At 45.8% G+C, this 18,884-nt stretch overlaps 1 protein-coding gene across 3 annotated transcripts in view; it reads left to right on the forward strand.

Moving 5' to 3' along the window:
* The window catches only part of SHANK2 (SH3 and multiple ankyrin repeat domains 2), a 391,791-nt gene that overhangs the window by 250,324 nt on the left and 122,583 nt on the right, over window positions 1–18,884 (forward strand). For all 3 annotated transcript variants that reach the window (XM_066583524.1, XM_066583525.1, XM_066583526.1), the window contains exons 15-16: window positions 5,709–5,791; window positions 8,930–9,054. In XM_066583524.1, the coding sequence (XP_066439621.1) occupies window positions 5,709–5,791; window positions 8,930–9,054 (208 nt within the window). The remainder of the gene's footprint in view (window positions 1–5,708; window positions 5,792–8,929; window positions 9,055–18,884) is intronic.

Raw genomic sequence — 18,884 nt, forward strand, 5'->3', positions numbered from 1 at the left:
ATATCAATAGTTTACAACTGGACAACCCGATTAGTTATACAGATAGACTTGGTATTAATCTCATTGTTGTACCATCATGTATAGATGAGCGGACATTCTGGAATATTGATTGAGTGCTGCATACCCTTCAATATTTGCCACAGCTCTGTACTTTTGCAGTGGTTGTGTCAGGAATTGCAGCTCAGTCCCATCAGGATCCAGCATTGCATCTTGGCTTCTCTTATAAGTGGAAAGCACGATGCACGTGTGAACGCAGCCTTACCCCTGGATAGCAGCAGTTATACCATTTTCATACTTAGTTGCTGTTATTTGGAACAATTTTCTGAATTTCAGCAAAACATTTTAGTAAAAACCCCACTGTTACCACAATTATGGAAATTGCTGCAGAAATCATGTGTTAAAGCTGTGAAATATAAGGTCTGGTGTAAATCATCCCCACCTTCACCCGATGTGTAGTACCCTACATTCCTCTGGGTGTTCTGTGACTTCTTCCTCCCGTAGAGTCGCTTTGTCAGGCCGGCCATTGCTGGGAAACTTCACCCCCGTTCCTGATCTGTCTGGAGTTAATGGTTTGTATTATCAATAGTGACAATCTTCGCCAATATCTAATAATGTATCGACATACTGTACATTGTGACAAATGTCGGACCGCGTGCGCCGTATTCCAGAAATGTGTCCTCGCATTCATCACTGCTATTAAAAGGAGGGTCTGGAGAGAAGAAATTAAAGTGACCCTCCCGTTTCAGGACCAAATTCTTTCCTATGATTAGAGGGGAAAGAAGAGTAGATCCCTAATGTGCACTGTGCACTGCTCTGATTGGCCAGAACTGATCATGTAAGAAGCCCTGGCCAGTCAGGGAGCAGGTATAGTGCATTGGTAGTCTAACACTATCACTGCACTGTGGGAATTGGGTAGAATGGATGTTGCTTCGGCACGACCCGGAATCAGCTGATCGGAGATAGGAATTTTGTACCGAGGCAGGGAAAGAACAATAAAAAGTCCTACTCTTCTCCGCAGCTCCCATTCCAACCATGCCTAATCCCCTGTTGCATTCTTCTTCCAGCTATAATGTCCCTTCACAGGGTCATGTGACTGCTGCAACCAATCACCAGCTGTGTGTAACTCAGGAACAACAGGCAATTGGCTGCAGCAGTCACATGACCCTGTGAAGGGATGTCATTGGTGGAGCCGGAAAAACTGTGCAGCAGGGAATTGCGCACCCCCAGCATGGGAGCTCTGGGGATCTGTCGAGACGAGTAGGACTTTGATTTTTATATAGCGCCGAGCAGATTTCAATGTACTTTTTCCTCTGACTGGCTCATTCATGCGACCGTGATGATATGCGGTGAATGTTGTCAATGAAAGTGCATGGACTTTCATTGATCCGTTCACATTAGTGTGTAAATGATCGCAGCCTGCTCTATTTCGTCGCGTACGATGCAGTGAGAGCTCCATTGTTTTCTATGGGTAGCATATCCCACCCGTCCATGCGCAATACATTACACAATACAAGATGATATATACACAATGCCACCATGAGGTAGAGCGGGAAATAAGAAAAAAGTCACACTGCGCGTGAGATACGCTGTCATGCACGATGCACTGCCATGCGCGACAATAGCCGGTTCACATGTGACCACGCGCGTTTTAGGCATACTGTTGTGTGAATGAGCCCTTAGACTTCCCCTTTAACTCCCTCAAATGATTCCCCTTGTCCAGGCCCGGGCTCTGCAGTCGGGATAGGACCTTTATCTAAAGAGTTGCATTGCACGAACGGGGGTAAATCCTGCTAAGCCGTATGTAACTACTATTTTTTATTCCGATTTTCCAAACTGACATGCATGGCACAGATTCCAATACATTCTTGTGCAAATGTTTACTAAATATATTGTCAAGAATTTAGAGTAAAATGCACTAAAAAAAAGTTGCAATACTTTTAGCCCATATAGGCCAGTGGTGGTCGTTGACAACAAGAGGCGCTTGAGGCTCCAAGATGGCCATGTAGGGGCGAGGTCATACAGCCGTAAGCATAAAACGCTGTGGGGGTCATGTAGCATTTTACAGTTCTGGAGCTGGCAGTGACCAGGCATAGTGCCGTGTATGGCGGTGAAATTGTACTCCGCGTGACGGCACCGAACATTGGGCTCTATCAGTGTTATGCAGGAAAATAGAACATGCTGCGTTCTTTTTTGCGCTTGCGTATTATGCAATTCTGTCACCTTAATGTGATCGGAACTTCGTAAGGCAATGTAATTGATTGCCTGTGAGTTGCCGTATATCACACAGGCGTACAGCACACGTATAATACGTGGTAATCATACGCCTGTATAAGCCTGGACTTTTTAAAGAGCTAGTTTGAAGTTGTACAAACTTTTTTTTCCCCTCAGTCTTTTTGAAATGGCATTTGGCGTTCTGTTATGTATGTTGGCTGGGAAAACCCTACTAACAGAATACACTATGGATGTATACCCTGTGTGTGCCAGTAATGCTGCACTGTTCACTATTAAAGGGGGTTCTGACACCTGCAAAAAATGGCCTCAGGGTAGTTAATGGGTAAAAATAATATTAAACCTTAAAGGGGTATTTCCAAGATGGACTTTTATCACTTATCCATAGGATAGATAATTAAAGTCTGATCAGTGGGGCTCTCATCGCTGAGACCTCTACTGATCCTAAGAACGGGGGTCCCGTGTTTCCTCTATTCTTGTTACTGCGGGATTGCGTCTCCATCAGAACGAATGAAGTGGCTCCTGCTTAAGCGTGTCGGCTTCTCTGCATTTCAATGGGGCTGCTGAAAATGGCCAAGCACTTGTACTTTTCCATCTCCGGCAGTCCCGTTGAAGATGGAGCGGCACCGCACATGCATGGACATGGCTCCATTTAGTCTCACTGGAGGGGTGGTGCAGCGAGCTCACAGTTCTTGTGATCGGTAGGGGGCTCAGCAGTGAAACACCCATTAGTCAGACTTGTATTGCTTATCCTATGGAAAGGTGATCAAAGATGACCCTGGTACAATCCCCTGAATCGCCTCCCTCCACGTTGCCTCTGGTCCGGCACTGCTGATCCTCCCCTCCACTGAAATAGGCAGCAATGCCCTCATGTTCATTGCTCATATGACCACTGCAGCCGATCACTGGCAGTCCTGTGTACGTGACCACTGAAGCCGGTGATTCACGTGACAACATTGCTTTCTGTGTCGGCCAGGACTGGGGCAGTCTGAGTAATGATCATTTTAATTTTTTTTTATGCCATTGCTTATCCTGGGGCTATTTTTTTGTAAGTGTTAGAAAACCCAGTTGATGTCCATTCATGCAATAAAAAAATCTATAATATGTCATATAGCGTATATTCACTCATTGGCCGTAACATTCGAGCAACTGAACGGTCTGTTCTTGAGATTGATATGTTGGAAGCAGGAAATACAGTCGAGCGTAAGCATCTGAGCGACTGATGAGCCAAAGATGGCGACTCAGTCAGAGGACCTCCAGAACGGCAGGACGTGTGGGGTGTTCCTGGTATGTAGGGGGTAGTACCTACGAAAAACGGTCCAAGGAAGGACAACCAGTGACAGGATGTTGCGCCTTACGGCTCATTGGTGTGTGGGAGATGAAGGCCGATCCCACAGAAGAGCGGCTGTAGGACAAATTATAAGGGCTCTTTGATATTTGCACTGGGGATTCTGCTTACTTCCTGCGTTCGGGGAGCAGGAAAGGGGAATCCCTGCCGACGAAAGGCTCAGTCTCTGGATAGACCCGAACAGCGCCGGGCGGCCCCCTTTGACTTTAATGGGGTCCGTCTGCTTTCTGCCCTGCTTTTGGACAGAAAAAAAAGCGCAGCATGCCGCACTTTTTCTTCTGGTATTTTTAGCCGGATCTGCGATTTAACCTTCGACCGGTTCCAGCACAGACGTGAAACCACCCTTCCAATATTAGGGCGGAGGATCTAATGTTATGTCTGCTAGGTGTACAGTATTGCTGTATTATATAGTATGTGATATTGGATGGTGCTGTAAGGCCCCCTGTCCACGGCAGTGTATTCCCCGGTGATAAACCGCCGGCGAATCATGCCGGCCGACGCTTCCCATAGCATTGCTATGGAAAGCGCCGGCACCTGTCCACGAGCGGAGAATCATTGCGATTCTCCGCTCGCGGCAGGCAATTCGCAGCATGCTGCGAATTGCCCCGATTCTCCGCGGTCAGCCTATTAGATAGGGCTGACCGGCGGAGATTCGGCGGCGCCACAGGATACTGCATCGCCCGTGGACAGCCGGCCTAAGTGTTCTCTTAAGACAATATACATCTCAAGACATGTAAAATATTTATTTTAAGCCCATTTTGAGCTGCTGCAACTTTTACGCGCTTGAAGTGGTGTAAAATCTTGGATTATTGTTGCTTTGACTCCGATTTTCGTCTTGGGATTAATCCCCTGGCCCAGGTATAGACAGCGGTGGAGAGCTCATCTGTATTCATGTGAGCATGCCGGATGCGGGACCTCGGTGTCTTGCGGCAATCACTTCATCCTCCTCCAGTTCCCTTCTTGCCCCAGTTGCATCACTCATCCGTAGGATGCCTCGCGCTACCCCTGCACCCCTCGCCATCACTGCTTGCTCAGATGTCACTCATCACCTCCTCAAATGAGAAGGGTCATATGAGGTAAAGGGAGGCAATCTGCACCTAACCTGGGACAGCCGCCCACAGTGCAAGGATCTGATCCTTACATCATCTTCTAAAGACCTCTGCATTGCAATCTGCAGTGAATGGGTTAATAATCTCTGCTCCTCGCCAAGCGGAGGGGTCTCAAGTCACTGCTTATCAAACACAGCAGACGTGCAGCGATGCTCTTGCTTTTCTCCCTAAGGGGTTAATTCTGGTGCAAGAAGCAGCCGTTGTTATATAGGTAGTTTTAAGGTAGCGATCAATAGGGGGAGTCAGGATTATTTTTGTTGCCCCTCATCCCGTCTTCTGCATCCTCCCGGGAATCAAGTCTTCACTGTGCCATTACTATTGAGATGATGCAGTTTTTCTGACACGGTGGAAATGTGCACCGGATGACGCGGAGCTTACACGCTGCTCGCATTCCTGGCGATCACATGATCATGTGGGATCCTTGCAGCATGCAACATTTAATAAGATTAGAAATGGGGGTTTCGATGCAAGGCTCTCGCCCGTGACTTCATATGTGCCTTGGAAGCAGAACCAAAAAAAAAAATTTAACAATCTGTTGTCATGATGCCACCTGATTTTTGGCTGTGCGCTGTGGGATTTTGGAAGAAGACCCCGGTGGATCCATAGTTCAGTTCTTGTGGGTAGTTTCCGTCTCGCACATAGCTGACATGATCACACGCTCTCCCAGCCATTTGTACATAGGAAGGATCAGCATGCCGGTTTTCTACCTCTGTCTGCTGCAGGCTCTCCTCCCCTCACATCTCTCGCCTCCTGCCATGTAGTAGCGCTCCTGCCGGGTTCTTCTTCTTCTTTTTATTTATTTATTTTTTTTATTTCCTTTATTTTTTAATGTTTTTTTTTTTTTGCCTATTCTTTCCTTTTTTTATCTTTTTTTTTATGCCACGCTACTTGGCACCTGCAATGCCATTTGATTAATTGGGTTTGACAATGATGATGATGAACATGCATTCTCGAAGAGCGACTGCAGCTGTGATGATGAGAGGCTGTAATAATGGTCGTTACGCTCGAAATTCTCCTTGCAGTGACTGCATTATCGAAGAGAAGACCGTGGTCCTACAGAAAAAGGATAATGAAGGCTTCGGATTCGTACTCAGAGGGGCTAAAGGTAAGAGCCGTCCGTGCCGGGGGGGTGTCAGGTAATGTGTGTGTTTTGGTTTTTTTTTGTCTTTCCGTGTGTTTTTTTTAATTTTTTTTTCTCTTCATGCCTGAGATTGAACGGGAATCATTCCTCAGTACTCTGTTGCTAGACAACACAATTCTCCCCATGCTTTTTCCCACACCGCAACGTTTGCAGATTGAACATCCTTTATAGTCATCTTCATACAACAACAAGATAAACATGCAAAACTTTTGCAAGCAGCAATTAGCCATCAAAGATTTGCTCGGGGTGGGGGGGGGGGGCAAGAGCTAGTGTTTCTGGTGCTGTGTCACTTAAAGGGTTAACGCAGGCAGCAGACGCTTCTCGTGTGACATACAAATAATGCGTGCCCTGGTATTTCCACTTTGCTGCCCACACAATAGCACCGATAGGTGTGAGCAGCCGCTATACAAAAGCTCTGATCCCCGCTGTGCACTATAATAAGTTCTACTAGTTTTTTGGCAAGTTGCCCCCAAAATTTATTATCCATATGCATTTTTTTTTTGCAACCTTTCACGTCTGTGTGTCACCTTTTATAGCCCACTGATAAGGCTCCACCATGTACATTAGCATATTGCGTCTATTTAAAAAGCTGGCTTCCCGTTCTCGTATCTCCTGTGTTGCCTCTCGCTGCCGTCATCCTCAAGGATCCACCCCTCGTCTGACAAGACGCTGTGATTAGAGGATAGAGATGCCCTAGGCCCTGCACATGACATTATGCAAGTACAGCTGGCTGCTGAGAGCTGCCAGGGGGGCATCTTCCAGAACCGGAAATGTGGCACAACCAAATAAAGTTGCAAGAGAGCGTAGGGGGTGGGGGGGTTCGCTGCGTTCTTAAAATATATATATTTTTTTCCGTATTTGATGATAATTTTGTTGACAAGTGTAAAAGTCCTTGCTGCGGTTTTGGGGTCAGCGGCGCTTTAATTATGCGAAGTAATGCTAAGTAGCAGAAACGAGGGGTGTTTATTAATGTGGACGCCGGGGGTGCCCAGGTATTGCTGGTGCATTCTAGGATATTGCAGCAGCGTTGGGCATCAGCGGTTGTTCTGATCCGTTGGGTGTATTTTGTCCCCTGGCCATAATCGGGGAATTTAATGTACGCAGGACTTGTGATTACTAAGATTCATGAGTCTCTAGACATGAAGGTAAAAAGTAGAAAATTCCCATACTTCCATTAAATCTAACCAGTTCATACCTGTTGTGGTCCCTGCGCCATCAATATGCACCTTTGTATAGTATTCCCCTCCTGGACTGTATATAATGCCCACAGTGGTGGGGAGTATATAGATATACATGCACACACATGGATATGGCTTTGTGAGCTGGTGGGGCCTATTCCCTGGGGGCCTGAGGGGAGCAGTGACAAGCCGCTCTGCCGGACCCATGGTATTTATATACAAGGATAACTGAGTCTTAAGTGTATCGTCAGACAATGTCCTACTGATTAAACAGATTTGTAAAAAGTTTTGGTGATTAAAAAAAAAAATATGGTGTCACGATCTAGATTTAAAATACAACTCGCCACCTCTCTGCTCCGCCTTCCTATACAGGTCACAGAGCATGTCAGCAACACATTCCCATAGAAGTCATTGGCTGATAGTAGCAGCTCACCACCTCTCCACCCCCTCCTTGTACAGGTCACAGAGCATGTCTACAATACTCTTCCATTGAAGTCATTGGGTCCCCTTCTATCCATTCTATCTATGGCCCATGAGGCTGCTGTAAAACTTATTTCTAAGGACTGTTAAACAGGTTTTTCTCACGATAGGTCATCTATAGTTAACTGCCGGTGACTGCTGTTCAGAATCCCCGGAGATCAGTTGATCGCCCGGACTATTGTTAGTGCAGTGGGCGGATATTATCATTGGGTTTTGGATGGGAAGGGCCCTAGCTGGGCTGCTGTCCCATTAAAATCTACTGATGCTGAAGCCGGCTCTGACACTTCGGGCACTTCCACCTCTGACACTTCGGGCACTTCCACCTCTGACACTTCGGGCACTTCCACCTCTGACACTTCGGGCACTTCCACCTCTGACACTTCGGGCACTTCCACCTCTGACACTTCGGGCACTTCCACCTCTGACACTTCGGGCACTTCCACCTCTGACACTTCGGGCACTTCCACCTCGGGCACTTTGGGCACTTCCACCTCGGGCACTTTGGGCACTTCCACCTCGGGCACTTTGGGCACTTCCACCTCGGGCACTTTGGGCACTTCACCTCGGGCACTTTGGGCACTTCCACCTCGGGCACTTTGGGCACTTCCACCTCGGGCACTTTGGGCACTTCCACCTCGGGCACTTTGGGCACTTCCACCTCGGGCACTTTGGGCACTTCCACCTCGGGCACTTTGGGCACTTCCACCTCGGGCACTTTGGGCACTTCCACCTCGGGCACTTTGGGCACTTCCACCTCGGGCACTTTGGGCACTTCCACCTCGGGCACTTTGGGCACTTCCACCTCGGGCACTTCGGGCACTTCCACCTCGGGCACTTCGGGCACTTCCACCTCGGGCACTTCGGGCACTTCCACCTCGGGCACTTACGGCACTTCCACCTCGGGCACTTACCAACCCTGACGATCGTTTGGCCTGCTGCACTGACAGTGTGCTGGACGATTTGCTTATTGCCGGTAGATGTATAAGGGACTTGTTCATGGGGAAGCGCAAGATTCTTGGACAATCATTTTACGTATGTACTTCTAAGGGTTAATGGGTTATCATATCCATTAGTTTCCAGGACGTCTGCCCAAAAACCATCCATGGGGAACTAAATACTGGTATATATCCTAGTAGATACACCGGCTGACTAATGTTATACACTGGAACTTGTTCGGTGAGGAGGCTTAGTGGCGCATGGGCAGATTGGAAGAGGAACAGCTCTTCTATTTTTTTTATGCCATTTGCTACCCTGGGGCAAGTTTTTATGTGTTTTTTTTTTTTTTTTTAAAGGTTGAAAACCCCTTTTAACTCTTGTCAATCTCCTAACATTTTGCATGTGTCCCGGAATATATGACATCTATTGCATCACTTAGTGATGGTATTCTGGATGTATTGGTTGAAACTTGAGCCGCAAATTCATATATTTTTTCCATTTCCTTCAGCGGATACTCCAATTGAGGAATTTAACCCTACACCGGCCTTCCCTGCTCTGCAGTACCTTGAATCTGTGGATGAGGATGGAGTGGCTTGGCAAGCCGGCCTGAGGACTGGAGACTTCCTCATAGAGGTAGGACATGATTCTCCTAATGTATTCGCTACCTGCACAGAGCAGCTACATTGTATATCACAACAAATTGCTTTATGTCATGCTCTATGGATGTTGTGTGAGACGTGCGTCTACGTCTTATGGTTTCCTTATGAACTATACAAGTGTTCGCTGGGATTGTTGTCTGGATGGAGCCGATGCCAGACTGGAGACGCTGAGATTTGGCATGTATCGTGGACATGTGGAGGTTTATAGATCACCTATGGAGCTCCTGGAGGACATCTGCTTACTTGAAATGGGCCTGATCATTAGTCTTTGTGTCGTTGAGAGCTTGGATGATGATGATGATGATGATGATTATGATGATGATGCGAGTCACATTGGATTTATGGACTTGAGGTTAATGAGAGGTAGATGTGACGAATGAAACCCGTTTCTACCTTTCCTTTCCATACACGCTGATAATGTTGCACAGGCGTTTTCCTCAAGTACTCAGTGGTGGCGGGAGCTGATACTTCTGCAAAACAGTCAGAACCAAACCTTTGACCAAGGATAAAGAATCTCTAGTTGCATCCCTGCTTCTAAAATGCTCTGTGCTACTGGAATGCTTAGCTCCCTCCACATTCCATGCTTCCATTGTATGCAGCCCTGTCCTTACTAACCAAAGCATCTGAGTGGTTGGGCTGCTGCTTCCTGCTGCTCAGCGCGGTTTCTTGTGCTTTCAGTGGACTCTGACTTCTCGCTTCTCTCTGTGGGGGATCTATAAAGTGAAAATTGGAATGCAAAAATTGCAAACTGTGGTGCAAGCCTCATTTGTGGTTAAAATTTTTGAAAATGAGGCGTGGTTTGTTTAGAGGGGGTGTGGCCACAGATTTATGTATCATATACACCAGAAGCTGGTGTAAATTGTGAGACAGATCTAGTCCAGTTCCTAGCTATGATATGCTAAATATGTGAAGAAGCATGCGCCTCTTTATACATTAGATGCGTCATGTGCCTGCGGGGATTATGATAAAACCGACATCTAGTCTTAATAAATTGCTCCCTAGATTTTTTCCAGTTTCATGAAATGTTGCCATCAACTACAACTCTGCCTACGGTAACTTAAAGGGGTTGTCCCGCGAAACAAAGTTGGGGTATACACTTCTGTATGGCCATATTAATGCACTTTGTAATGTACATTGTGCATTAATTATGAGCCATACAGAAGTTATTCACTTACCTGTTCCGTTGCTAGCGTCCTCGTCTCCATGGTGCCGTCTAATCTTCAGCGTCTAATCGCCCGATTAGACGCGCTTGCGCAGTCCGGTCTTCTCCCTTCTGAATGGGGCCGCTCGTGCCGGAGAGCGGCTCCTCGTAGCTCCGCCCCGTCACGTGTGCCGATTCCAGCCAATCAGGAGGCTGGAATCGGCAATGGACCGCACAGAAGACCTGCGGTCCACCGAGGGTGAAGATCCCGGCGGCCATCTTCACAAGGTAAGTAAGAAGTCACCGGAGCGCGGGGATTCCGGTAAGTACTATCCGTTTCTTTTTTTAAACGTCTGCATCGGGTTTGTCTCGCGCCGAACGGGGGGGCTATTGAAAAAAAAAAAAACCCATTTCGGCGCGGGACAACCCCTTTAATCAAAAGCATTGATAGGTCACTGCCTCCCTCATAATCAGTATGCTCTTCTCCTGTAACACTCTCTCGCTGCCAAGAAGGCCCTGTATCTTTCATTCTCTTCCACTTCCTGTTTCTCTTACGGTCAGGATGTCACTTCCTGTCCTGACCAGGAAGTGGAAGAGAAGCATGGCTCTTCCATTGATTTCAATGGGAGTGAAGCTGGCGCTCCTACTTCCTCACTTTACCACAGACGACAATGTTCGGCCTGCTGAAATACCCCTTTAAGATAACATAAGTGAAGAGGTCACTGCCCCTGCAAGATCAACACCCTCCTCTGCTGCTGCTATCACCTTTCCCATCATCTGACTACTGATTATATATTAGAGGAGCGCAAAGATTTACCCCCCCCCCCCACCCACCCCAATAGCCAACACCGTATCCACCTCAATCAATGATGGGGGTTTGGAGACTTGTCAGTAATCTGACTTCAGAGCAATTTAATTTGACATCCATTTCATTTATGAAATAATTAATGAGCAGGTTTCTTGGTGATGCCCTCATGGGCCGCCTCCATTAGTTAGATGAATTGCTTGCCAAAAGATGCTATTACACGAGCGCTAGCGCTGACCACGTTATACCAACAACTGCTGGGCTGAACCTGCAAGCACAAATGCAGCCTTGCAATTGGTTCTAGAACACATTAAGCATTAACAGCGCCATTAACGCTCATGTAATAGCGCCAATTGCCAGGCTGCACCTGTACTTTCAGGTGTGTGCAGCCCAGCAGTTGTCGGGTAGATTCAGATGCTATTGGCCACCCGCGATTATGAAATAGTAGTCTAAGGGTGCTTGCACATGGACAGGATTGGCGTGCATTATACGCACATACTAGGTAAGTTCCGAACCAAAATCCACAGCCGCCGTGCAGACTTTAATGCGTAATTCCGCAGCGACAGATTAAGCAGCGTCTTTAGATGCGTATTGCGCCCTAATTCTGCCCAAGTGATGCACCCTTAATGGTGGTGGCAAGTAACGCTGTTGATGATCAGCGCTGCGGAATCAGTTGGCGCTATACAAATAAAGATCATTATTTATTATGCTGCACTGCTGAATACCGGGCGGCACCCGGATCTGCGGCTTGCAACAAAGGCAATTAGCGTTAATCAGGACTATTACCCAGTTTCTGAAAATCACTTGTGTAGGGCACCTTTATTGGGTGGAGTATTGGCAGGCGCAGGTTCACGGCTTTACAATTTTTGGCGTTTTTTGTGAAGTTCTGCAAAGAAATATTTAAAAAATGGCAATGAGATTGTATCCACATCGGATGTTTCATGGCTACGTCACACTTTAATATCAGTTTATTTTAAGGAACAGTCCAGGCAAAACTAAGGCGGCAGGTGAAGGGACTACCGGCAGAACCCAACCCCCTTCACCCGGTGGACTCTCCTGGCCGGTGCCTGCAGTGGACTTATAAACTATGGATAGCGCTGCGTGATATTGCTATAAGGTGCTCCAATAAGATATTTTACACTTTGTCTTTAACACCTGATGGAATACGTTTTCCTCTGCAGTATGATAAAGGCGCCGCGCAGGTCAGAATTAAGGGATGCCTTTAAGTGTCAGTATAGGTGTTAGATGGGGACTTTTCAAGCTTTCCACTGGCGCGCCTTAATAGGTAGAGATACGGCATACTACAATACATAGGTATACTGAAATGATATTTTAGATGCCGGAAACCTTCTAAATGCCATTAGAACCGCTTTATAACAGCATTTCAGGACTTCTGTACAGCATAACTGGCAGTGTGTGATTCAGGCCCAATCCAATGACTGGCATCCCAAGAAATGCCTAGCCTGTATGAACAAGGCCTTTAGGCCTCATGTCCACTAGCTAAATGGAATTGCGGATTCAATATGCCATTTTAAGCAGACCTGTATGTTTGTACATGGCAAGCCGTACGTTTTCATATGTTTGCGTCGGTTTACGTCAGACGGAGACATTTTCACTTTAAAGTCTTTTTTTTGAGTGACGTTTTGTAGTCCTTTAAGAACAAAATATTTCTCCGTTAAACCCCTGCACTCGCCCCGGCTTCACACTCCACAGGCTTCTATTGACCGTAGTGTAAAAAAATGTATCCATTAAATATACGTCTTTTTTGTGGACCATAAAAGTGTGGCGCACCGTGTTCTATCGCCAGAACTACACAAAGGTGAAGAAGGTTAGAAGCGGTCAGGGGGATCATGTGACCCGGGAGTTTCTGGGAGGTCGAGCAATAGGTTCTAATAGGGCTTTTGGATTACAATGTATACATTTTGATGGATGCATATAAGGTGATGCGAACGGCCCCTACTGGAAAGTCTGAGTATCCGTGTTATAGGGGAATCCTCTCCACATGCACCCACTTCCTGGGGAGTCCGTCAGACGCACATGCCTGCAGTGTAAAGCATGGAGAAAGACAGAAGGAGCAGCCACTTATGAAATGGGATATTTCAGACTGCATATCAGGCTGGATTTTCCCGTATGAGTTTTGTAGATTGTTTTCAATTATTCAATTTACGTGCGCGATTTCAAATTTTATTTTATTTTTTTGCAACGACGCTGCAAGACAGAAAAATTGGAGCCTGTTCTATTTTTCTGTCATGGGGCAGAAAATTAGCCCATTATTTCCTAAGCGTGGTTTAAAAAAATAATGGCATCGCACTGACATGTACATGCGTGTGCGATGTGGCTTTCACATTTTCCTATGGAAACAGCATGTAATTGTCGGACGTGTTAGGATGGCATGTTCAGCAAACTGATGAGAGTTTTCTTGCGTCTCTCACAGTTAGGGGTCTTTCACACTGCTTAACTGCCCCCCTTACTTTTTTCCAGCTCCTATAGGAGTCTATGGGAGCCGCCGCCGTATATATAGGCTAAAGATAGTTCCAGAACTATCTTTTTGCCTGCTGTATATGCGTCGTTGCGTATTTCTGTCGTGTGTTCCATTGTTCACAGTCTGACATATTTGCGCGTTGTGTATTCGTCCGTGTGAAGGGATGCATTGGAAACCATTGCCTCAGATGGTCGCGTATATCGGTCAGCCGTAAAATAAACGCGCCGTTTATGCTCTTGTGTAAGGGAAGCCTTAAAATCACATTTTTAGGAGTGTGATATCGGTCTGCGTTTATACAGCCTAAGGCTTTTCCCTACAGCGTGCAGGCTCTTGTAAGGCTCTGTTCACATCTGCATCAGAGGCTGTTGGGAGCATCAAGCGCAGATCTTGCTTGAAACGTCAGAAGTAATAGAATCACAGAATAGTAGAGTTCTAAGGGGCCTCCAGGGTCATCGGGTCCAACCCCCTGCTCAGTGTAGGATCACTAAATCATCCCAGACAGATATTTGTCCAGCCTTTGTTTGAAGACTTCCATTGAAGGAGAACTCCCCACCTCCTGTGGTAACCTGTTCCACTCATTGATCCCCCTCACTGTCTAATATCTAATCTGTGTCTCCTCCCTTTCAGTTTCATCCCATTGCTTCTAGTCTTTTCTTGTGCAGATGAGAATAGGGCTGATCCCTCTGCAGTGTGACAGCCCTTCAGATATTTGTAGACAGCTATTAAAGGGGTTGTCCCGCGCCGAAACGGGTTTTTTTTTTTTTCAACCCCCCCCCCGTTCGGCGCGAGACAACCCCGATGCAGGGACGTAAAGAAAGCTTACCGGAGCGCTTACCTTAATCCCCGCGCTCCGGTGACTTCAATACTTACCGCTGAAGATGGCCGCCGGGATCCTCTGTCTCCGTGGACCGCAGCTCTTCTGTGCGGTCCATTGCCGATTCCAGCCTCCTGATTGGCTGGAATCGGCACGTGACGGGGCGGAGCTACACGGAGCTCTCTGGCACGAGCGGCTCCATAGAAGACTGCAGAAGACCCGGACTGCGCAAGCGCGGCTAATTTGGCCATCGGAGGGCGAAAATTAGTCGGCTCCATGGGAACGAGGACGCTAGCAACGGAGCAGGTAAGTAAAAAACTTTTTATAACTTCTGTATGGCTCATATTTAATGCACAATGTATATTACAAAGTGCATTATTATGGCCATACAGAAGTGTATAGACCCACTTGCTGCCGCGGGACAACCCCTTTAAGTCTCCTCTCAGCCTTCTCTTCTGCAAGCTAAACATTCCCAGATCCTTTAACCGTTCCTCATAGGACATGATTTGCAGACCGCTCACCATCTTGGTAACTCTTCTCTGAACTTGCTCCAGTTTGTCTGGCTTTTTTAAAGTGGGGTGCCCAGAACTGGACACAGTATTCCAGATGAGGTCTGACTAAGGAAGAGTAGAGGGGGATAATGACCTCACGTGATCTAGACTCTATGCTTCTCTTAATACATTCCAGAATTGTGTTTGCCTTTTTGGCTGCTGCATCACACTGTTGACTCATGTTCAGTCTATGATCTATTAGTATACCCAAGTCTTTTTCACATTTGCTGCTGCTTAGCCCAATTCCTCCCATTCTGTATATGGTTTCTTCATTTTTCTTGCCCAGATGTAGGACTTTGCATTTCTCCTTGTTAAATACCATTCTGTTAGTTGCTGCCCACTGTGCAAGCTATTCTAGATCTTTTTGAATACTCTCTTCCCTAGTGTTAGCCATCCCTCCTAGCTTTGTGTTGGCAAATTTGATCAATTTGCTGCAAACAGAACCTTTTTATATACTAAACTGCTGGGCAGGGTGGTGGGAGCCGAATAGACCCCAGTAGAGTCAGTGGGGTCCCTTCCATCCTGTTATAGTACAAAATTGTGTGCCCAGCAGATTCCGTTTTCCAGGTCTCATAAGTGAGCAGAAAGGCAGAATCACCAGCGCAGGTGTGGCCGGCCGTAGATGTCTGCTCCACCGTGCCGGAGCTACTGATGTAGCGCGGCGATGGGAGTCGTTAATGTGGGGCACCGAAATACTGGTGTAAGATGTTGTATATTTACATGTAGTTTACTTAGAGGTCCCAACTTCTGTAAGCCGCCATCGCCCATCGTCAAAGGTCCAAGTCACTACGGACGTGATTCTTTATGAAACAAAGTAAGTGCCCCCCCCCTGCAATGGATTCTCTTGAAATAATTTTAAGTTCTTTATGTCAAACCTGAAATAATATTTTTGCATTAAAGCACGACATTTGTAGAATAATGCAGCGTTGAAGCATTCAGAATCAATGCAGACGAAGGGTTAATAGCATCAATATACAGCAGATTCCTTCCACCAACATCCAATTAGTGCCTGATTTAACGGCTAATAGGAAAATGGGCAGACGAGCGAGGGCCATGTGGTTCTGCCTTATCCAGTTTTCTGATGCAATTAACCAGTTCACGCTTTCCAATATGGCTGCCCTCCTGGCGGAGAAGTGCACTGCTTAGGTTTCTATGGAGACGGGAGCCGTCATCGTGGATCCTGAATTTAGCTCTCAGATGCTTAGATAAGAAAATAGTTGATATGCAGCGCAGCAAATGTAAAGGGAAGGTTAGTAGATGGTCGGCATTTTGCAATCTGCTTGCGGACGTGCGGCGAGAGCGACGGCAGCTGATGCCATTGTGGCTTTTCGCTGGTTAGTTTGCAGCTCTGTAGATCATAGGGAGGCGCGCCGATTGTGTCAGATGCCGTGCAGATTACATTGTAGTTGTCGCTACATGTATAAAGTTACGTTGTAGTTGACGGCGATGGATTTGGCGCACCTTCGCACTGCCTCACTAACGTTATGCTGTCTGTATTAGACGGCCTTATAGGGGTTTTCAAAAGAAATGCTATTAATGACCTATCCTGTTTTTGACAGCTGACACCCACCGGCAACAGCCACGATCAGCAATCACGCTGATCACAGCTGTTAACCTTTTAAATGCCGGGACATTGGTAGTGTGATCAGGGGGCGCCGTTGTGTTGTCATGGCCTTAGGAAGGCTCCCCTGGGCTGCCATAAGTGATCGCCTATGAAGACGTGACTTTCGGAACGTGGTATAATGCAATACTATGGTATTGCAAGTTCAAGCCCCCCAAGGGGACTTTTAAAATTTGTTTTTCCTTTTTTTTATGCAATTAAATAGTAGTAAAGGTTTCTAAGAAGCAAAACTCTCTTCCTAGCTGTCTCATCAAAAAACAAGAAAACTAAAAATTTGGTATTGCTGTGTCTCCAAAAACCCAGATTAATAAAATTAACACGTTATTAATCCCGCATGGTCTTCCCAGTGCCAGAAATGTGCTTTTTTGATTATATCCCATATCCAAGATAAAATTGTATAGAAAGTGGTCCAAAAGTCTTAATTACTCCAAAATGGTACCGTATTAATAAAAACTATAGGTCACCGCGCAAAAATGAGCCCTCAATCAACGCGATCGACAGAAAAATAAAGTTATGGGAGTTTTCTTACATTTCATCCCACTTTGAAGTTTGCCAATACATTATACGTTACATTAAGTAGTACCATTGAAAATGAGAAATCAAGAAAAAGCTGCTGCAGCAAGAAGTTAAAGGGATTTTCTGGGATTACAGTATTGATGGTTATCCTCGGGATAGGTCATAGTTGATTGCTGCAGCTCCGCTGTTCAGAATCCTGGCCGATCAGTTGATTGAAATGACAGCGGCACTTGAATAAGCACCTCCATTACTTTAGTCTATACAAGGCACAGTGCCATACATTGTATAGTGGCTGTACCTGGTATTACACGCCGCTATCCATTTTGATCATGGCATATACAGATTTCACAGAAGCAGGGTGCTTCACTGGCCCTCTTCCATGTAATCTCGGAGGGCTGATGGGTTGCAACGGCAACCGGGCGCAATAGTGTCCAGGTCTGCCATGCACTGTGATCTTTATGAGAAGCAATGCATTGCAGTACAGAACTACTGCAGTGTATTATACGCGTGATGATAGCATCGCAGGTTCAAGGACATAATAAAATATATTTTAAAAAAACAAACACTTTTTTTTGCACTTTCCTGTCTTTGTTTATTTCTTTTTATTCAGTTATACTGTTGCATCAGTTATGACCCCTACAAAAAAATTGAATATACTTTTTATCCTGCACAGCAAACCCTATGTATCTTAAAAAAGGGGGAAAAAACTGAGCGAAAATCCTTTTTTTGTTCATTCGCCTCCCAAAAAAAGCAATTAAAGTGATCAAAAAAGCCTAGTGTACCCCAAAATGCTCGTCACGCAAAGAAACAAGGTGTCATACGGCCATGTCGACGGAAAAAAAAAAAAAAAAATCTTTTGAAAAAAACAAAACAAAAAAAAACATTATAGGACTTTGAATGCATCGATTCCAAAATAACATATTGTCCCAAAAAGTGGAAAGGTGGAAAATCCTAAAAAAATATACATATAATTTTGGTATTCTCATGTCACCTATGCTGTAAAAAAATCCCCAAAATCAATGTCCGAACTGAGGCGTTCCCTGCCCTCCCGAAAAATGAATGAAACTACTACAATACTACCGTATGTACCTTGAGTATGGAACAACACTGGAGACCTCCGTGGCAGAGATCATTGGATGTAGAAATACCAACCGTTGGTTTGAGTATCGGAGTAGAAGTGCTGCCAGCAGAGTCGCCCCATTCAGACGGTGTTGGCAAATTATGGTTATCAAGTAACTTGAGTTTAAGGCCATCTCACTGTTACCCGTTTTAACGCCTTTCTATATTAAAAAAGGGGGGATTTTATTCGTTGTTTTTTTTTTCCTGGTATCCAGACTGACTCTATTTTGCTCTTTTTTACCTTTTCCTATTCACTGGACTCTGTAGTCATTAGAGTTCTGAGTATAAATATACAAACGCTAAAGTTTCTTTTTATGTATAAAAACATTCAAAAAACCAAATGCTTAAAAATAAATTTAAAAAACTCTACCAATAAAAACATCTCGTCACGTAAAAAAGAAAACCGCTGTCGTACGGCCATGTCCATGGACAAAATATATATACAGTATATATCGTTTTGAAAAGTGGAGTTGAAAATCCCCTAAAAATTGTTGCGTCCATAAGCCTCATCACTAAGGGGTTAAAGGGTTTTTCCAGGACTGGATTGCTGTAGGTCCTAAATGGTTGATCTGCCTGGATCTTTCATCTGGTATCCCCGTCAATCAACTGATTGCCAAGCCACTGTGTTGGTGTATGAAGCTAATGTGCTGCCGGAGAGACACAGCTCTGTAAACGATGCGGTGGCCGGGAATGGTATTGCAGGAACAATGCAATACTGTCCAATCCCGGCTGCATTGTGTGTAGAGCGGTCTGCT

This window comes from Eleutherodactylus coqui, chromosome 11 (assembly GCF_035609145.1).
Source record: "Eleutherodactylus coqui strain aEleCoq1 chromosome 11, aEleCoq1.hap1, whole genome shotgun sequence".
Classification (NCBI taxonomy): Eukaryota; Metazoa; Chordata; class Amphibia; order Anura; family Eleutherodactylidae; genus Eleutherodactylus; species Eleutherodactylus coqui.